Below are 21,788 nucleotides of genomic sequence, written 5' to 3' on the forward strand. Positions count from 1 at the left end.
AGAGTAATTTTATGAATAAATTTAACTGCATAATTATACATTAACGTTATGTGATTAATTTAAAAACATGTTAGTTTAAAGAATACTACATGATTTTTATGTTTAACCTTGTTCAGTCAGACATTTATATTAACGATGTGCAGCTCCTCAGGTTACACGTATAAAATTAAAAACATGCAGAATATTAATTGTTATTTCAGAAGGAAACTCTGCATAATGGTTCTAACTCTCTGAAGATCTAAACTTATCTTAATCACATGTTTCAGACAAAAAATTTCATATTGATATCTGAACAGATTATCCTACATGTGCATTACTATATAACAACCAATTTTATCATGATAAGAAACAATTAAGATCGATAATAGTTGTTGCACCAAGTTATTGGACTGTTATTAGTTATAAGGAAATTTGTACTAATGACATAACTCTTATCAAACTTAAGTCATTCATGAGCTTAAATTGTAATGATTACACCTGACTTTTTCTTATTAAGTAGATCTATATTCATGTAACATATAATTAAATACTGTTAACTATTTTATCTTACAAAAGCAGATGCAGTTTTACAAATTTTCATGGAAAAAATCACATCATTCGAATCTTCTAACTGTTAGCATTCAGCACAATCACATTGATGAGGATCTCTCTCTGTGGTAAGCATGACTAGAATGAGACTTAGTTAGAACAGGTATGATGCATGACATGAGCATAAATGATATGTATAAATAAAACCAAACCCTCATAAATATTCTCAACACAGCAAGAATTGAAAGATGAAGTTTTGTAGTTACATGAGGGCAGTGACATTGGTGATGATGATGGTAGGTTTAGTGGCAGAAGTTGAAAGCAGTTCATGCACAACCACATTCTTCTCTTCTCTTGTGCAACTCATTCCTTGTAGGGCAGCAGTTGCTCCTTTTAGCTCAATTCCACCAACTGATGCATGTTGCAATGCCCTTAGGGCATTAGGGCAACCTTGTTTGTGTGTCCTTGTCAATGGCCCTCCAATTTCTGGGGTAGACCGTAACATGGCCTCACAACTCCCAAACAAGTGCACCACAAACTTTCAACCATGTAACCTTTCTTCTCTCTCTTTCAATGCTGATACACTATATATGAACATGGACATTGAATTTCTATACATAAAACTAAATCATATGATTCATGGTTTTACTGATTTTTATATCACATTTAATCCTAGAACTCTTCAAATTTAAACAAATGATGGTGTTATGGGTTTGTTTCATGAAGATTTAATATATAAGACCAATGTTGATTTAGAATCATGTAATTAATTTCTTGAATATTGGTGATATTTGGAATCTCTAGTCTCTCCAACATTCAGAAGGTCATTCATAGTTTTATGTTTGTTATCATTTAGACAACAATATTATTTTGCATTTAAATACAGTTTTGAATAAAATAATCCATTTTAGTTTTCTAGAGTTATTTTAAATAAATTATATGAGGAATTAGAGTGTATTACTATATTTTGGTTGTCCATGATTTAAAAACAGTTGGATTTTGTAAGGTATCATTTGTTTAGTGTTCAGATCGTAGATGTTTTTTTATCTTTTATCTAAAGATTGAAACCAAAATACATAATAAACTTTAAAGGTAGCTTTTTTTAAAAAGAAAAATAAAATTGAAAGAGGTTATAACAATCCGGCTTAATGGTTAATATTATTTTTGTTATTAAACAGTGATAAATCTTGTTTCAATAAATTTTATTCGTGTCACAAATTTACCAAGTACTTCTAAAAACGAAAAATAAATTAGTTTTTTTTCATAAAGTTTGTATGAAAACTGAAAACAAGAATTTAGAGAAGTTATATGAATGAACTCTTACAATTTCACAGTTAATTTTAGTTTATAAAGAAATTCATCATATTTTTTTCTATATTAGAAATATTCATCGAGAAATTTGTTAAATATTGTATTCATCAATACATTAAATCATACATTGTAACATTTTTATTATGTAAGAGTGTTGAGGGAAAGGAAAAGAATTGTTATGAAATAGTTTGTGTTATTCTCTATGAATGTATTGGTAGTGAAAGAAGATTAACCTTCATCGTCTCTTTATGCAGGTGAAAGCATGTGAAAAAATCAAGTTGACGATAGATGGAATGTTATTAGAAATAAAGGTTTTTTATTGAGAAGTAATTTATGGAGTGATTTCTTATAATAATCTTCTAAGAGATGGATAGATTAGTTTACCACATGTTGTATGGTTTTTTTTTTTATAATTGTTCAAAAGATTAAGAATGTTATAGTAGAATAAGTAATTTAGCTAAGAGAAAATAATGAGATTTAAATTAAAGATAAAAAACAAATTTGATTTTTTTTAAAATGGCTTATTTTCTTCAATACGGTAGAAAGATGAAAAAAAACACATAAAAATTAATTTATTATGAAAAGTGAAATAAATAGTCCTGTTCTTTTGGTGAAAGTACTTTTATAAATATTCTCTTACTGAACTTTGCAATTTTTTTACAACTACAAAACATGCTACGTGGTTTTACTCATATTTAATTAATGTTCAATTTATAATGGCTAGTTCCTTCAAATTTTTAACCATGAATTTTGCATTCTTTTTCACAAATTCAGCTCCAATTTTGGAGATAGACACACACACTATTAACCAAAATTGGGAACCGAGATCAAAATTATGGACAAAAAAAATCTAAAATTGGACTTCAATTACTATTTACCCATCATAGTTTATTCTTTTAAGACATTACCTCGTAAATCTTATTTTATTTTATTTAGATTTAAATTTAAAATTAAAACTTAATCAACTACCAATACTGAACAATATTATCTCTCGTAGCTTATTAAATATAAGCTGAACAATATTATCTCTTGTAAAAATATTTACTATCTCTTTAAAAATACAATTTGAACATCTTACTTCTAAGAAAAACCAATTTAATATTATTGCAATTTTAGTCACTCTTAACTTAAATGCATTATCACCCAAAACATGCACCAATACAAGATCAATCTTCAAATAGTAATAACAGTTCAATGCTAAGCAGGGTTAGGTTATTAGAAAATGTTCATATTATATTTTCAAAGTATTTAAAAAGGAGTGCATTTTTTTTTAATAAATTTGCGTAAAACACTTAACTCTTCTCACATATTACCATAGCTATTCTTCTATGCACATTGTCCATATATTAATAATCTTAATCAAGTTACCAAGATTCAAAAAACTAAACACGACTTCCACAATTTTCCAAGACCAAATAAATATAACTTTTTTTCTCAAAAAATTAAATAAATAAAACTTTTAGAAACAAACATGTCTACAACTTCAGTATAAATATAAGAACACCTAGAAAAACAAACACGACAGGATTTATAGCTCTAGATAAAACAGAATCATTTGGTTTAAAGTCAATTTTTTTCTATTATAAATCTGTAATTAATTGCATTTTAAGCTATTCCTTCATGCACTTCCATAACTTTGACCTACACTCCCATAAATTTTTGTATTTCGAATCATTTCAGATTCCACGATAAAAAATAAATAAGCATTTCAAATTATATAATCCGGATTATGTATTCCAAAATAAATAAGAATATATATTTTGAATTATAAATTATGGAATAAAAAAATCTAAAATACAAAATTTACATTCCCAATTACATAGTCTGGAGCACAAATTTATGGGGTGCAGGAAGAAACATATGGAGGTTCAAGAAGAAGCTGCCTCCATTTTAATGTGAAGTTGATTTCCAAACCAAAGTAAACTGGTCCACGAAAAAAGTAACAAATTCACCAAAGCATTTAAAAGGAAGAAAGACAATGTTAAATTCGATAACTTACAATAAGTTACCTTTGTTAACCCCTTAAAACTTAAATCACATTTTTTTAATCATCACTAGCATAATGAGAAAACAATAGCACACTCATCCAGGGACAAATGAATATGTATTGTTTAATGTTTTAAGATAATACTGTGAAGAAAATGTTATAGTTTACCCATGGCCCAATTATTAAGGCTCCTCTATATGTGATGTGATGATAGTAGGTAGAAAAAAGAATCACATTCAGTGATTTGCGCCCTTGTGTGTGATAAGAAACTATATACAACACTGACTAGAATACTAGCCTATAGGAGCACAGGGGACTGCCTTCTAATTTAAAAATTTTGAACTTTGTCATCACTTGGATGAGAAATATTACATATCAAAAAAGTGGAAGAGACAAAATTACCAGTCCTTAATCCTACAAAACTTCAACACCCTCCTAGTTGAGCATGATTTGGCAAATCTAGCAATGCTTTCAACCAGAAGCAGATGCAGCTCTCTGTTTATCAAAATCCCCTTGTTCTTCCTTCGCAAACTCTTCAATCAATTCACGCTGTCTCTCTGTCAGGTTGCTGCAGAACATCACATAAAAAGAGATCAATTATATTATAGACATCTATCATACCATCACAAAGAAAAATCTTTCCCCAGACAATCTGATCCTAGACTATTTTTATTTGTGGGGTGAGCAAGAGGTGTTTATTCCCCATTTGAAGCCTCTGAATCATGATTTGGACAAAATTGAAGAGACTAACTTTTTACACAAAATCAGGGTTTGGAGCTGTTTCCAAATGGAATTTCCAGCATGCACATAGTAGTTCATAAACAACAATCGACATCAAATATAACACTCACTTTGGAATGCTGACGTTAAAATGAACGTATTGATCCCCAAGTGTGTAAGAATTTTTTGCCTTGATCCCTGTTATGAGAACAAACAAGTTAGTAAAGATGAAAAAATCACCTTAAACTGAACATTTAAAATCCATCGAACAGGTTCATGGAATTTAAAATATACTTTCACACAATGCTGTCTGGTAAAATACTCTCAAATTACCAATATACGACATCATATAACCTACCTTTCTTTTTCAAAACCACCTTTTGACCAGGTTGGGTGCCAGGACGAACCTGCCAATCACAACCCATCATCAAACATCATCAGTTACCAAAACCAAAATGCCATGAGAAATTATGTACAAAAGCAACACAAACCTTAAGAACAACATCTCCAGTAAGAGTTGGGACCTGAATCGTTCCACCCAAAATTGCCTGAAAATAAATATAGCATTCAAGTTATTTTCAATATTTAGTACTCCCCATAATGCAACAAAAACCAATAGTAAGATGTTTCAGATCCTAAACATTTAAAAAATAGAAAGAAACCATAAATCTACCAGAATTAAAAAAGGTTGATGATTGCTAGTTCCCCAACCACAGATCTATTTAAATGTTCGAACACCTTCAAGTCAATCAGGAATAAACTAACATTTTCCAAAACCTGCTGTTTGTTTTTGTCCATGAAGATTTATAATTCGCAGGGTCACTTATTTAACTAGTTCTTGTCTAAAGATTTAAAAACAGAACTTATAATAAGCACATTTAGGGTGTGTTTGGATTGCAGTTAGAAAAATTAAGTTTGGTTAAATGAAACTGAAAATCTCACTCAACGGAAAGCTTTAAGGTTTTACTTTCAAAGCAACCCACGTTTGGAGCTCAATGAAACAAAATAAAAATTTGCCAAACATCATTTGTGACTTTCAATGCAAAGTAAACTTGTATTTGAGCTCCCAAACTGAAAATCAAACACACACTTAGTTTGCCAAATGATATTTTTTAGAGTTGCAAGAGGGAATGCAGGTAAATGGATTAGAATGGAGTCATTAGGATGCTAGCATCATATTGGAAGAACAATCCAAATTTTCAAATAAATGAAGATGGACAGTCAAGAGATGTATTCTAAGAAGAATTCCATTATTTATTTTTTCAAATAAATGCATAAGTGGAGTGCCTTACCAAGCCAGTTTTGTAGGAGAATTGATTTAGTTTAAATTCTACTTTCTTAAAATGGTATCAAAGTCATTCAAAGCCTATCCTAGCAAGGTGTTGGGCCTCATGTCACCCACTATTGAGTTTCCCTCTAGTCTCACTTGAGATGTTCAATCTTCGGCATAAGGTGTGTAGAAGAGCCCACATCAAGTGGAGAAAAGGTTAGATTATAGTATATAAACTTTGTAAGATTGAATTGGGGTTAAAGTTCATTTCTAAATAGTCTCATTCATGAATAGAGTAATGAATCTTTTCCTACATAAACAGGTTCAAGTGAAGATGAAGCATCCAAAAACCAAAACAAGAGAAGAAAAGCGTGTGAATGAGACTCTTGTAATGAGTATTACAATTTCTTAGAACTCTTTAATGGGGAAGTTTGCAGAGCGTTACACTAATGGGGTGGCTAAAACTGTAATAATCTGAGACAGCAAATCTCTTATGGGATGGTTTCACGGACGTAGGCAAGAAGGTGCTAAATCCTGTGAATTGTGGTCCGTTCCATCTTATCAATTGGGCATGTGCATGATTGCATTGGGGCTTTTCCCCAACAGTTGTATCATAGCCATGGTGGGTAACACAAGTTTGAGATGTTGATATTTGATTAAAAAGTAAACTTTAGTTTTCGTAAATACAATTCAAGGGCTTATAATGCAGAAATGTCTCGATCTGGCTTTAGTAGATGAAAAAGTTGACTTACATGAATGAAAAGGTAGGGAAAAAGATCCAAATAAAGTTGTGAGCATGATTAGGTTAGCTCTTGTCATCAAGTATGTGATGAAGGACACAGCATTGAAGGCCTTGTGTGGAAGAAACTCAAGAAGAACTATGCATCCAAGCTTATATCAACACAAAATGGAGATGAGAGGTAATCCCCATAACTACACTAATAAATCAACCCCTTGTGACAATTCTTAAATGCATATGCCAATCTATAATGAGGAGTGGCATTGTAGTCGTTGGCCTAACTTTTAAGGCCATACAAACCTGTGATTGAAACATTGCTATTAGGTAACACAATGTCGAAGTTGGATGAGGTGACTTGTGCTCCAAAGGAAAGAGGGAATGATGAGAAACGAAAATATTGATACTGAAGGTTAAGCATTAGCCCTGGAGTAGACCAACTAAGAAAGGAGTCAATCAAGGAGACATGATGGATTCAGAGGAAGAACAAAATTGCAACCACATCAGTAACATGATATGAGAAACATGCAACATTACTGTTGTAGGGAGAAGGATTTGCGAGATCAATGCAACAGATGAGGGAGGAACTGGAAAAAACTGAGTTATCTATAGAGATAATGACAACTCAAGGATAACATGGTAAAAAACTTTGATGAAGATGTGTAGATTGGCAACTGCAGGAGGTTGCTAAATCAAAATAAGAGATGGATTTTAGTACTTCAAAGAACACTTGTAGAGACCATGCGATGTTTAACAACTTGAAAACTAGCTAAGAGTTTGAGCATTTCACGTTAGGAAATATGAAGTGAAAATGAAAGACGTTTGGAGTGAGAAAATGGTTTGTATCTTTTGTTGCTGCCAGTATCACTTCATTGGAGAATATGGCACTTCAAGGGTATGCTGGTACAAAGTAGGAATGAAAGGTGTACAAGGGAGGCACTTAGCTTTGGAAGGGAAGGCAATAGTCACAGCAAAGTCGAGAAGGCAAAATTTTGCAAAGAGGAGCTATTATGAAATTTTAATTGAAAGAAGTGTTGGAAAGAAATTTCAGTTTACCAAATAAATTTAGTAGGAGGAAAGTATTTTCATTCTTGGACTTCACCAAAATGAGAGGGTCTGCGGAGAAATGGGATAGCCAGGGTTATTGATAGTAGATGGCAGACTATGGCAGTCAGCCAGCAAAAAGCATTCTAGCAAATTGCCAATGTATGGCAACCAAAATAAAAATAAAAATACATGATAAATATTGAAAAATTATGAAATAAGTCAAAATCTTACAATAAAATCCAGTTTTTTACTTTAAATAACAATGAAATGATAACAAAACAGCCTTTTCAATAAAGGCATGGTGGTTTGTAGGTCGGTTGGTTGGAATAATCCAAGGTGGAAGTAGTAGACAGTCAGAGAGGTCAATGGGTGGTTGCCAGAGATAGTGGTCACAGCATGGTGGTTTGTTGGTTGGTTGTTGGAATAATCCAAGGTGGAACTAGTAGACAGTCAGACAGGCCATTGGGTGGTTGCCAGAGATAGTGGTCACAGTTGTTGGGTGGCTGTGGGATAAGATAACGGATGTTCATTGAGTCTCCTTAATGAATGGAATCGTGAATTTTTTTTCCTTTACAATAAAGAGATCATGAAAAGAAGATGAAACATCGCAACCAAAGCAAGCAAAGAAAGCAGATGCAAGCGAGTGACCATTTGTGAGAGTTCACTGTAATGGAGATATCATTTCTTAGAACTCTTCATAAAGGGTATTATTAAGGCATGTGTAATGACAATATGGAAATGGTTAAAATTCTTGTAATCATATTTGAGATAGAGAAATTATCGGGAAAAACCTATGAATGTAACCAAGAAGTGTTTGAATCAAATCAATTACTACGTCATGACTATTTAATTCATATATTTGCCAGCCACCATGGAATATACTAGAATGGTAAATAAAATACAAACAGAGCCGACAATATAAATTATTATTATGAAAAATACACATCTATACATAATTTAATTTCTGTATGGCATGTTTATCTCCGTTTCTAATTCACATTATTTTTCAAATCTGCATAAGAAATAAGTAAACCACACAGAAGTAACTTTTAGTTGCTTCAGGCTGATTGGAGTCTAGAGGCAACTGCAATCCGTGTCAAACATGACGGTCGTAATGCTAGGGGAAGGTGATTTACACAAAAAGGCTTACTTTGGTAAAAGGAAAAGTAAAGATTATCCCTCTCCCCTCCCAACCCCAATGAAGGTGTCACAACTCCATAGTGTTAAGAATAGGTGGAGCATTTCACTGATCCCAGATTGACAACAAATATGCAAAAATATGTCCAACTTGGTCAAAACATTTTCTCTATCTATGCCATGACACCAATTTGCTTCCCCAGAATTATAAACTGATACTACGAACAAATACAGGTATACGTAAATAGAAAGCTGAAAAAAATCAACTAGAAATAGGCTTCAAACTGTTTAATAGAGAAACATTACCTGAGTGATACTTAAGACAGCATCTACATGAATATCAGATCCTTCTCTACGGAAGACAGGATCTTCCCTGACCTGCTCAAAGGAAAATGATAAATAAATAATTGGGCTTGAGAGAAGATATAGGAGAAAAATGGAAATGATGACCAAGTAATGAATAGATTAAACAGTCACCTTAATAGTAACATAAAGATCACCAGGGTTATCTCCATCAGGATCTGCACCGCCACTTCTATAAACCTTTATAGTTTCATTGTTGTCAATTCCTACATATGTAAGAGCATGTCAATCGCTCAACCCATTTTTTTTCCTTTTAGCTCCCACAATTAATAAAATCAAATTAGTCAATAGAAAGATAGTCAACACCCAACACTGCTCTAAATTATTAAAAGGTCAGTGATCAAAAGCATTACTTTTCTATTTGTAAAATACGGTAGCTTGTTTCTGATTGTACTCGTTGTCAGATTAATACTAATACATAATGGCAAAAGTCAGAGTTAGTAATTGATCTCTTCCTAGCTTCTACCAAACAAACTTTATTCCAAAAAGCAATATAAGGAAAAATCCATAGGAAAACTACTCATTCATTTGACTTATTTCTTCGCAACTTGTAATATGAATATGATTCACCCAAAACAATGCACTGTAAAATTTTAAGTTGTTACCAGCCATAATATCCAATTTGACTGATTTTGTTCCTTTGGTAACCTTTGCCCCATTGCATGACTTGCAGAAATTCTGACACCATCAAAGAAAAGAACAAAATTACAAGCTAATTGTATGAAAAATAAGTACAAATACATGAATATGATGAATCTACACTATTCATTGTATAATTTATTTATATGGATTGCCGCTAAATAGGAAATAGAAAAGCAACAATAATAAGCAACATGGCAAGTTACATGAATCACAGCCAAATCCACTGTATCCAAATTTACAGAATAAGAGAATTGATATGAAAAAAGTTAAATGTTTGCATCATACCGATACAATTTTGCCAGTTCCCTTACAGGTACCACAAGTACTCTCCATCCTAAATATGCCAGTTTGTACAAATGTCTGGACATATAACAAAAGCCATCAGGTTAACATCATTATCATGATAATAACAATAATAATACATTATTAACGAAATTTATATTTAAGACAATACTGACCACTCCTGATCCTTTACAGCGCTTACAAGTTTCAGGTCTTGTACCAGGAGGAACACCACTCCCACCTGAAATAGTCAACAAAGAGAAAAAATTTGTCACCTTCCAGTGCACATGCCTTGCAAACTAAATTACACATAGTAGAGACAGCTAAAATCTAAGAATGTAAATTATGTTTAAGTCATGACCATACCACAAGTGTTACAGAGCACTTCTGTTTGAAATGTAACATTTTTGGTGCATCCTCGGACAGCTTCCATAAAAGATAGTTCAATAAAAGTCTGTGAACAATAATAGAGCAAGTTGCATTTCCACAAATAAGTGCCAGAATAGTTAGAAATGTCCAGAAGATATGAAGAGAAAAAGAACCTTGACATCTTCTCCACCAATATTCTGATGAAAAAAGCTCTTGACAAAATCCTGACCACAATTTGAGGGAAATGCTAAGAGAAAAGCACAGTAGTCTTCAAATGTGGGACATGTAATTCAAGCAAATTTCTTAATCAATTTTTATTTATTATAATGCAATTATTTATTGAATCATAATTTTCTAATTATTATTTTCTACTACAATTAAATTTAAAAGCAGAACAGAGGCACAAACAAACATAACATATACAAATTAAGATGCTTGATTGTTTGTATGATTATTGAAGCTGTGTATTTGTAAACTATTAAAAACTAAACAGATTATTCCACCATTAAACTGTACTAGTAACTGATGCAGCTGCATGATTAGTGTCTGAACAGAACGGAACAGAACAACAACAATAATAACATCACATATTTAAAATTAGAACTACATAGTTATTTCTATTAAGCAAAATTCCTAATAAAATATCTACAGCAATGAAGACAAAACTACCAAAAAATTATATAGAACGAACCAATACACAGTGAGACATGACCAATAGCAAGAATATAGAAAGCAGCAAGTAATTACATGATCTCGAAATATCTGCTCAAATGGATTAAAGCCACTGTCACCTCCAAAACCAGAGCTTTGTTGGTTTACGTACGCATTATGGCCAATCTACATATCCATATTAAATCAAATCAAATCACTGAGATGATTAATAAATAAGAATAAAACAAGAGTATGTATGGAAAAGACTAGTTTCAAGATTTCAGACACTTTTGGGGGTTAAAAAGTTGTTTGCAATATCAGATGTGTGTATCATTGAACTTGGTAAAAGCTTCTTTTTTTCTGAAAATTAAATTGACTATGACTCTTGAAACTTTTAGCTTATAATTGTTTTCCAATAGCATTTTTTCCCTTTCAACTTTATACTTTTGTTTGCTATTTTCCAATAACAAACAAAATTTATTATCTTAAAACTAATTTTCATTATAATCTATTATAAGAATAATTGACTATTCATATAATCAATTATAGCAATAACATGATTTTTACAGTTATCCCAAACACATCTAAAAAAAGGTGATAATGTAACCGCCCAATCCTTTTGTTCAACTTTTCCCCCTCAAATATCTCTATCCTCCAACTCCATAAAACAGAGGTCTCCTGAGTCCAGCTATTATTCCCTTGTTATGCTCTTATGATCTATAATGTAGGTTTCTTGTGAATAAAATCAGTAACCTGCCCTATAAATTTACCCCAATAGAGTAACAAAACATGTTTGGCAAAGGTAACAAAAGTATTTCTGGAAAAGCATAAGACCTGATCATACTGTTGACGCTTTTCCTCATCCTTCAAAACCTACAATGCAGTTATTCAAAGGGGGAGGAGTCAAGAAATCATAATCCAGTTCACTCATCACATAACAATTTACAGTGGAGCTCTACATAAATAACAAGCACAACAACAGTACACCTCATATGCCATTGAAACTTCTTGAAACTTCTTTTCAGCTTCAGGGTCATCTTTGTTTGTGTCTGGATGGAGCTTCTTTGCAAGCTGAAGAATATGAAGAAAATAAAAAGTAAGAAAAAAGGCAGAAATAGAATTATTTCAGACAAATAACTCAAGCTCATCGAGTGCATTTGAAGAATTTGTCACGAGAATAAAGGAAAAATAAAGGGAACTACATGAAATATTTTCACAAACATACAACTACAGTAGGTACTAAAATCTTACAGAGGGATGTATTACGAATAAGAAAATCATAAAACAGGTGCCAACAACCAAGTATAAAATTAAACAGCAAAAGGAGAAAAGACGTATTTCTGTATTATATAACATTAATGAGTGGTTGGCATACGTAACAGCAATATGATAGAAAACAAGCTCTACCCACACAATCCAAACAACCATTTTAATCTCGCCCACTTGGGAAATGACAGCAATACATACTATAAGAAAAGGAAACAGTTTGCAAAACGTTTTGGGCAAGACTTGGAATTAAAAGAGAATGTAACATGTGACACCTTTCAACCAGGAAAGGTAAGAAATCACAATATTTTACCAGGAAATAAGTCAAATGTTCACTTAAAGCTTCAAAAATGTTCGTTGATGCAAAAATACATTTATATTAAACTAGTCAAGTAAAACCTACCCCATAGTATGCTTTCTTTATTTCAGAAGAACTTGCATTCTTACTCACACCAAGCACTTCATAATAGTCTCTAGCCAATGATGCTGAAAAGAAATTGAGGGGAAAAAATAAATCATTCAAATTCAAGGGACACTAAACAAATATATCCATCCAGGGGAAAGACCAAACCAGAAATTGCTGAGCTAATTCAACAAAAGTAGCATTAACTTCGGGCCACTTATACTTCATCACCAAAGGAAAAGACAAAATACAAGCCATGAATAACCAAACAAGATTTCCAAATGCATTTCGGTGTGACATCAGCAAGAATGAAAAGTAAGGCAAGCACATAAAGTTAATCCACATTTTATACCCGACCCATGAATGGACCTGGATGTCCCCAAATATGTATTAGCTGCTCCATATAGCAACCAGTTCTTCAAAGTAATACCATTTCCAACTGCAATTAGACAGAGAAGAAAAGATCAGCTAAAAACAAACAGAAAATCACAGAGACCACTTTTTTAATAAGATGTTCAATACAACATAAGAAAAACAACATTAGGACCAACAATTGTCAAACTAATCCAAAAACAACTGACTCATTCGCAGAGTCTTATTCCTTTGTATAATCGCACAACAAAACTAAAAATCCAAAGCAAAAATTGAAACTTGCATTATTATCTTCAACACATACCTTTTGGAAATAAGTTCCCGATAACTCTGGGTGGATTACAACGTCCCGAATTCAATGTCCTAAAACCCCTTTGGCACACTCCTTCATATACCTGAGATTTATCCAAAATAAATCAACCAAACATAACAAAATTGCATCAAAGTAGGCAGAGAAAACGTCTCAAAATTCGAAGTTGGATGATGAATGAAAAATCAAAGGGCGAGAACGATGAAGGGTTGTTCAGTACAGGTTCGTCGGCGTGACGGATGAATTTAGCGGGCAGCGATCGGAGGAGCCTAACGCCATTGGAGCGAAGCATTTGGGAGCACTTCGATGAAAAGTGTTGAATCTTTGGAAGGAGAATTGGGGATTTCTGAATGTGAGCAATAATAGCCCTAAAACCCCTTCCAAAAACCCTAATGCTTTGAGCAATTGGATGGAAGGTTCTAGTTGTCAGTAAGAGAAGAGGGGGCAGAGAAAGGTTTAAACTTAATTTTTAAGAAAATGTCTTTATAATAATTTCATACAATAAAAAGAAACACAATTAGTTCTGCAATTGTTTCTTAGCACATCTCTCAATATAATCACGAAAATAAATTTTTATAATTCTTATATTTTTTTAAAAATATTCTTTCAAATATAGTAAAATGATTTTGTATTGTACATTGCGAAAACGTTCGAAAAAATATATACTTCATAAACAGAAAAAGAACATTTTAAATTTTACAATTTAAAATTAATTTTTAATTCTTTTAAATTAATCATTCTAAAACATTTCGTAATAAAAAATCCTCCTTGAACTCACCTCCGTGACGCCATTACAAATCTATTGTGGAGGCCTTAGTAAACATAAAATTTAAGATTCTAAAAATTATCTTATTCACAGAACTTAAAAAAAACAATGACATGTTGATAACTTTAATTAAAAATATAATCGAATTACCACGTTATTTAACTTATTAATTATTTGTATATGTTATTATTATATAATTATTAAATTAGTATTTTAATCATCAAAATATCCCTTTTCAAAATCTTCAAATAAAAATTCATAAAACTTTCTCTTGATACTTTAAAAATAATTGTTTTAGTTGTAGTGTTGAATGAATAAGTACACTTAAACATTTGCTTAAGTTCATATCCATTTAAGTATGTGTCTTGTCTAAATTCGTATTTAAAATGAAAAAATTCTCGGATCAATAATTTTGTGACTTTATTTTCAGAAAAAATCACATAAAGTCATTTGATTATATATATATATATATATATATATATATATATATATATATATATATATATATATGGGGAGAGAATATATGAATAAAATAGGATAACAAGTTACTCTTATAATATATTTCTTATATCTATCATAAATTTTATATTTATCATATTTTCATAATCTCTATAATTCTCAACCCTCATAATATTTTATACTATAATTATATGATTCATAATACTGTAATTTTCATAAGTTTGCATCCTAATTAAATTCGCATGAAACACTCAAGATCAAAATATAGACTTAAACGAATGTTTATTGTATAACATTAGTAAGACATTAGTCCAATAAAAACAATATCATTTTAAATCCAAAGTTTATAATAATATTTTAGGTTTTCATTTTTATATAGTATTTAACATTTTCATATCTCCTCAATGAATAAGAGAAAAACTTTAACCCACTCATTATAGGGAAAAAAATATTACCTAGTGGGTTTAAGTAATGCAATAGTTGTTAATAAAGTTTGCCTCTATTGTGGTTTTTATTCTGTTTGTTTTTTAATGCATCATATGAACATTAAATTTAATATTTTGAAATATATTAAAAAACCTTTAATATATCAACATTGATATATTTTCTATTTCAATAAAAAAAAATCAACTGAAAATTTGGACTCAAGGTTGATGCACCATAACTAATATATGCTAAGAAGGGTTTCTTTAAATAGTTAGGTCAAAGAAAATGTTTTTATCTATAATAAAATAAATATTGTTTTTAAGAATTCAAATATAAAGTTAAGAATGGTCACACATGATGGAAAGAACAAATTGACCTTTATACTCTTTCTCTTAAGCTTTTTAGTTGAAGGTAGACAAGTTTTCTATATAGATTGATGTATCGTTAGATTCAAATCTCGAATTAAATAACTAATTTTCAATAGATGCAAATTAATTCCGAACTGTACGATCTAAATTACATTTTTTTAAATGTTAAAATTTTAAATAGTTCTTTCATAAATATTAATAAAAATGTACAACTAAATTAAAATTTAGTTTTATACTTACCAAAGAGTCATAGAAGTGATAGGATGAAACAAAAAATAGCATTAAGGACTGATTTGTAGATTATCACATTAAACAAGTTTAAAAAGTTATTAGGTTGTCATTATTTCCTCGTTAAGGTAAAGGCTCACCAAAAGCTCCATAAATAAGACATGAATGTGAAATATTTAATATTTTTACACCTTTTGTAGTGATCGTAATTGACTAAAATCGAACACTTTCTTGAATTTTGTAAGTAACTAATCAGAGGAATGGACACAAAGAGAGCAAACAATCAACATAGAGTGGAGAGTCAAAGAAGTTGTAAGACTAAGTGTAATCTCAACCCCATAAGAAGAAGTTTTAAAATAATTTAATAAACTATTAAATCATTCAAATATAACTTCAAATTTTCACCTAAATATATTTTTCATTACAGTAATGGTTCATTGTATTAATTGTAACATCTCATTTAATAGTTGTTAAATAATGGAAGGAGGTTAATATAGAGTATTAATATAGTCATCCAAAATAATTATAGTAATGTTGACTATATTTACAACATTGTCAGGAAATAGAGTTAAAGGAAAGTTCCAACTCTAAAACAAAAAATACACTCTGATATTACCACAAGCAAGTCTTACTATACCGTCTCAACTCCTATCCAAGAAGGGATACCTACATCTTTCTATGCTCTCATAATAGTGATCATTACAAAAGAAACGACCAAGCACAAACACACAGAAATGGAAAGGTTGTTCAAAAAATACTTTCCTAGTAGAAACTTTGAACGCCTATCTTGAACATTGCAATTAATTTTTTTATGAGAAGTTTTTCTTTTTTTGGAGATTTTGTGCATATTTTTGGTATTCACATCACTGATAAAATGTTAGTAGTCTGTACCATCTCAGCCTGTTGTCTGAATGCATACCTTCTGCTCAGATTTTCTGTCTAGCGCTTTTACTGAACAACATAGTATTGCTTACAGCATCTGTAGTTCTAATTTATCCCCTATTCAACTACCACCTAGACATAATGTATGAATCTTCAAAATCATAGGAAAAGTTTATATCGAACAACACCATTAAAAGGTAAACATAATCAAAACATATCAACTTAAAGTATTAGCATTTAGAGAATGAAACTAAAGTCACGATAAACTATTCAAAGTCTCTATATTATAGTTTCTAACAAACCACCAAGTCAAATGCCCATCCTATAGGATTTTTTCTAGTTCACTCCCACGCTATATGACATATCCAGTCTATTAGGCCATTTTATAGTTATTACTATTGAACCACATCTTCAACGACCTAATTCAAGATGCTATAGTAGTGCAATCGGAATTATGCAAACAGATAATATCAATGTGAAGTTACAGTCATAAAACAAAAAATTTTATCATACCGAAAAGCTTTCCCCTTCTTTACACCTTCAAATACATACATGTGTGACACCAAAAGAATGAACATCATAGGTATTTTATCGAAACAACGCATAGAAAAAGAAGCATGGCATCTTTTAAATCAAAGGCAGGTAGATCAAAGATTCAAGGGAGGGAATGGGAAAAGTAAAGGCGAGGTCCTACCAAAAATAAAACCATATGTAGCCATCAGGACCTTATTCACGAGGATTATTCCCACAAACGTAGCCACCAACATACATCCCAAAATGTAAAACCGTAAACCCATCACTTACAATTTTTTCCCCAATTCGCACAGGGTTTTTGATTCCTTCTCGTGCGCAATGTTTTGGTTTGTGAAAGGGGTTTTGCTTTGTGAACGTGAACCTTAACCTCGTCGGGACGCATTTCTGCCACGGAGTCACATTGCGTGGGTTGACGATGAAGGTCGACGTTGTTGTATAGGATGGAGGTTGTTGTCAAGTTCCTACGTTTGCGACAAAGTGATGTCGATGATGGAGGTTTCCAGTGAGTGTGGAGGTTTCGAGTGATGAAGGCTTCGAGTGAGTGAGTGTGGAGGTTTCGAGGTATGTCAATTGCTTCTAACTTACTAACTTAGAAAAAAAAAATTGTCTGAACGAACATAATAACATGAAAATATTTTATTTTTAATAAAAAATAATAGGATTTTTACATATGAAATATGTTCGTAGGTAAAGTTTTTTAAAATAATTTTTATATATTTTTTATGATATTTGTTATCTACGCAGAATTTCATAGGTAATGCTTTGTAGAAAAGTTTTCAACCAAAGTGAGTCATGGTTACCTATGAAACTTTCGTACGTAATTTACTTTCTATTACCCACGAATGTATACTTTATCTATGACTACTTTTCGTAGATAAAATAAAATTATCTACGAAAAATATTTCGTAGATAATTTTTCCTAGATAATAGTCAATTTTCTTGTAGTGAAAAAGGGTAAGCTAAATTGATTAAAAGAAACATACGGTTCATACATAAATATAATATCAATTTCATGTTTCAGCAAAAACACTAAGTTACAATAACACAGAAAATACATTTGACATTAGACTCAGTTATACAAATTTATGTAAGTGGCATTGGACCTCTTTGTGGCAAGCACCTATGTGTGGTTTCCAAACTCTATAGAGTTTGGCCTCAAGGGGTTATCACCCAACCACTCACAAGGTAAGTCCACTTCTCGTCTAAGACCTGATCAAGTCCAAAGACTAGGACCTCCTACTACTCCTCACAACATAATCCATTATGCTCTATCTGAGCGTGAATGATTATTGGAGTTTCAGGATACCCCCAATAGTGAGTCCTCATGCCCTTACATACACTAGAACATACATCTTAGAATTTCCCCTTGGAATTCTAGATCAACCATATCTCTCATATTCCAAATTCACACATTTACACTACACCTATTGTTAAACATCATTTCATGCATATTCATTCTCCCAAATTATGTTTTAAAATTGAAGGTACTCATTCATCCATAACATACAAAATTTAAACACTCTACTATAGTGGTTTTTTCTCAAGCTAGAAGGTCTCGCCCAAGCGACAAGTGCCCTCTCACCTAAGCGAGTCATTCTTGCCTAAGCGATGCTCAAAACAAAGAACAATTAAAAACTCTGTGAGTTCTCGCTCAGGCTAGGCTTTTTAGCTTAATATAGGTTTTCTCTCACTCAAGCGAAAATGCCTCGCCTAGGCGACAACTCGAACAAAGGGCAAAGATGAGTTTCTAGTATTTTCGCTCAGGCGAAAGCTGCTCGCTTGGGCGAAAACACCAGATTCTTAGCAATAAAAAATTTCAAGCATAATTACATTCACAAAAAATCATGTGATTTGATCATCAATACAACACATCAACATGAATAAAGCCATCATTAAGTAGTTCCTAAACGAAATTTAAGGAAACAGTTTAACTTCCCTTACCTTTTACTGAACTAAACTTGGTAAGACACAACCTCAAACAGCAAGGGCACAGAACATCAACTCAACCTACGAAAATTTGCAACACAAGGTCACGTGGAAGAAGGGTTCTCTGATTAATCCTCAAAATTGGGCATAATTTTCGAATTGAAAACAAAAAGGAGATCAAAATGGGATTGTTGACTTACTCTAAGGAAAGAAGCGGAGAGAGGAATCCACAGGGGGCTCTGCAAGGACTTCACCTCTACAATCTGAGCGCAAGAAGAGAAGGGTTATGGATGAAGAACAAGAGAAGCAACAGGTAGAGAGCGCAAAGTGAGAATAGTGTGGTAGTGGAAGGTGTTTTGAAGGAATTGGTTGGGCATGCTTAGTTAAGGAGAGAAGAAGAAAGGGATCTCACATTAATAGGGATTGTAATTTTAAAAGATAATTAAAAAATAAATATAAACATCATTTATAGAAGATATTATAAAAAAAATTATTATTATGGTAGTTATTGTTATTTTGTATTTATTATTGTGTTTCATTAAGTTTTAAGTCTATGAAGACCTACCTAATTTTTATATATTTTTAGTCGGGTCTCTGCAATTTAATTTTTTTTGTTAATTAGATTATGTGGTTGTTATCACCTTGTTTGTTTACCTCCACATATTAAGAAACATAAAATATTGTTGTTAATATAAAACAATATTATGGTTTTAGGTTTTATCGTTCAATATCATCTTATATTAGTCACAAAACATCAAAATTCTTAATCTTTTATAATGACCTAGTAGATGTCATAGTGTCAAGTTTCAATTTTTGATCACATGATTAATAAGAGTTGGTAATATCAAGGAATATGCATATACATAATATATTTACATTCATTCAATAAGTATTTAAAACTTTTTCAATTGGGTATGAGGATGGAAATGTACATATCCACCTCATCCTCGTCCCCATACCTACCATAATACCCATCTTCGTCATATCCTTGTCCCTGTTTAAATTTTTAAAATACTCATAGTCTATTAAGTAACTTTATATATATATATATATATATATATATATATATATATATATATATATATATATATATATATGTATATATATATATATAGACACATACATACTACACACCTTTTTATTTTTTATTTCTTCTAATTATTCAACTTCTTATGAAATTTGTGGTGGTAGGCCTACTAGATAGGATACTTCATGAGGATAAAGAATAGATCGACTTAGGATGTCGTATAACGATAAGTGAGAGGATTAAAGGATTAAAGAGAAATTAAATGCATTAAAGAGGCATTAAAAGAGCGATTAAGAGGAGAAAAGAATCGAGGGAGCTGGGAGGATAGTGGACAAAGAAGGGCATATGATGGGAGAACACTTTGAATGCGCTGTTTGATCAGACTCCAAGTCTTTTTGGCTATAACATTTTGGCGCCCATTATGGGGCAGGTAAACACTAGTTATGCATCACAAATTGTGAAGCCCACTTATGTTTTAAATTTTTTTGGCCTGGTTCAATTAGAGGGCACAAGGGCAACCCACTTGTTTTTCAGGACCCCTTTCCGCTGCTCACTTACTTCTCATTTTGTCTCCTCAAACTAGAACATCTCACTATCTTTCTCCTCTTTCTGAAGCAGAAGTTGAGCTAGGGCAATTGTGAAACCCTCCTCCGAGGCAACTGAACGTCCTTTCCTCCAAGTAAGTCGAACCCAACTTCTGTTTTTTTCTCTATTTTTCCAGCTCTTTTGGTGTTGGGTACGTCTTGGGGGTTTTCCTTAGGGCCTCATTTTGTCTACCTAAGTGGTTGTTTTCAACTCTCTAAGTTCATTTGTTGTTTATTTTTATCTTATATAATACTATTTTGATATTTTTTGTATAATTATTTTATTTTCTATCATTACGTGTAATTTTATCAATGGTATAAATAAATTTTATTTACTATAATATAATAATTTAATGTAATTGCCATGAATTTTTTTTATCACCATTTAACATATATTGAAGTTCAAAAGATGAAAGATTAATGGTAAAATTCTATTATTATTAGTTTAATCTTAGTTCTTTGTGTGATTTTGATCAAATAGTGTATTATAACTGTTATTAATGTATAAAATAAGGGATTTCATTACAATTTAAAAAATTGAAGTAACTAAACATTTAAAATACTTTTTAATTTGAATATTTGTTTTCCTTTTATATTATTTTAGAAATATTTCTTAATTTTATCAACTATGTTTCATTCAAGTTTGCAAACTTAATAAATGTTTTGGTTCTCATTAAATTTTATTTGGTATTCCAATGTGAAATGTATACAATTATAATTATAATATACCTCTAAATATTTGATATTGAAGAAACCACCATCCTTTTAATATTGAATATTTGATAATAATATTATATTTTCTTTACTGTAATTTTTTATTATTTTATAAAACATAATTAATTAACATCAAAAAATAAAAAAGCGGGTATAAGTATAGGTACAAATATATACCCATTATTCAGGGGAATGAGAATGGGATAAAAATTTGATACCCATTGGTTTGGGGTATGTGGACCAAGATGCATTTTTTTCTTTCGAAATAAGTATGAGATAGTAAAACTCGTCTCCGTCACGCCCGTTGTCATCCCTAAATATATAAGTGAATGAAAAATTTTCTTTACAAACGGTTTTGGTGAGGTTAAATTAAGTGTAAAGTCAATATTTTTAACATAGAATTAGAGCTATGAGTTATAGCTTATACAATATTAAAGATCCCGATCAAAGATAATACATATTAATAATTCAGAAATAAGT

The 21,788-nt window shown here is 31.3% G+C and overlaps 2 protein-coding genes across 2 annotated transcripts; one reads left to right on the top strand and one right to left on the bottom strand.

The window, feature by feature from the left end:
* Positions 1–794: 794 nt before the first annotated feature.
* Positions 795–1,220, top strand: LOC114187531 (protein LIM1). Its single transcript, XM_028075802.1, has one exon. The coding sequence runs from the start codon at positions 795–797 to the stop codon at positions 1,218–1,220; it is 426 nt and encodes a 141-aa protein (XP_027931603.1).
* A 2,703-nt stretch (positions 1,221–3,923) lies between these two features.
* On the bottom strand, positions 3,924–13,875 carry LOC114179175 (chaperone protein dnaJ GFA2, mitochondrial-like). Its single transcript, XM_028065454.1, has 18 exons — positions 13,615–13,875; positions 13,389–13,479; positions 13,065–13,151; positions 12,713–12,795; positions 12,031–12,114; positions 11,878–11,916; positions 11,140–11,229; positions 10,566–10,616; positions 10,390–10,477; positions 10,200–10,264; positions 10,027–10,101; positions 9,705–9,777; positions 9,214–9,305; positions 9,043–9,114; positions 5,038–5,094; positions 4,905–4,953; positions 4,678–4,744; positions 3,924–4,394 (listed from the first exon to the last, which is right to left on the bottom strand). Exons 1-18 carry the CDS (start codon positions 13,684–13,686, stop codon positions 4,298–4,300), a joined length of 1,332 nt encoding a protein of 443 aa, XP_027921255.1. The 5' UTR covers positions 13,687–13,875; the 3' UTR covers positions 3,924–4,297.
* Between the last annotated feature and the right edge of the window lie 7,913 nt (positions 13,876–21,788).

Source organism: Vigna unguiculata, chromosome 1, assembly GCF_004118075.2.
Source record: "Vigna unguiculata cultivar IT97K-499-35 chromosome 1, ASM411807v1, whole genome shotgun sequence".
NCBI lineage: Eukaryota > Viridiplantae > Streptophyta > Magnoliopsida > Fabales > Fabaceae > Vigna > Vigna unguiculata.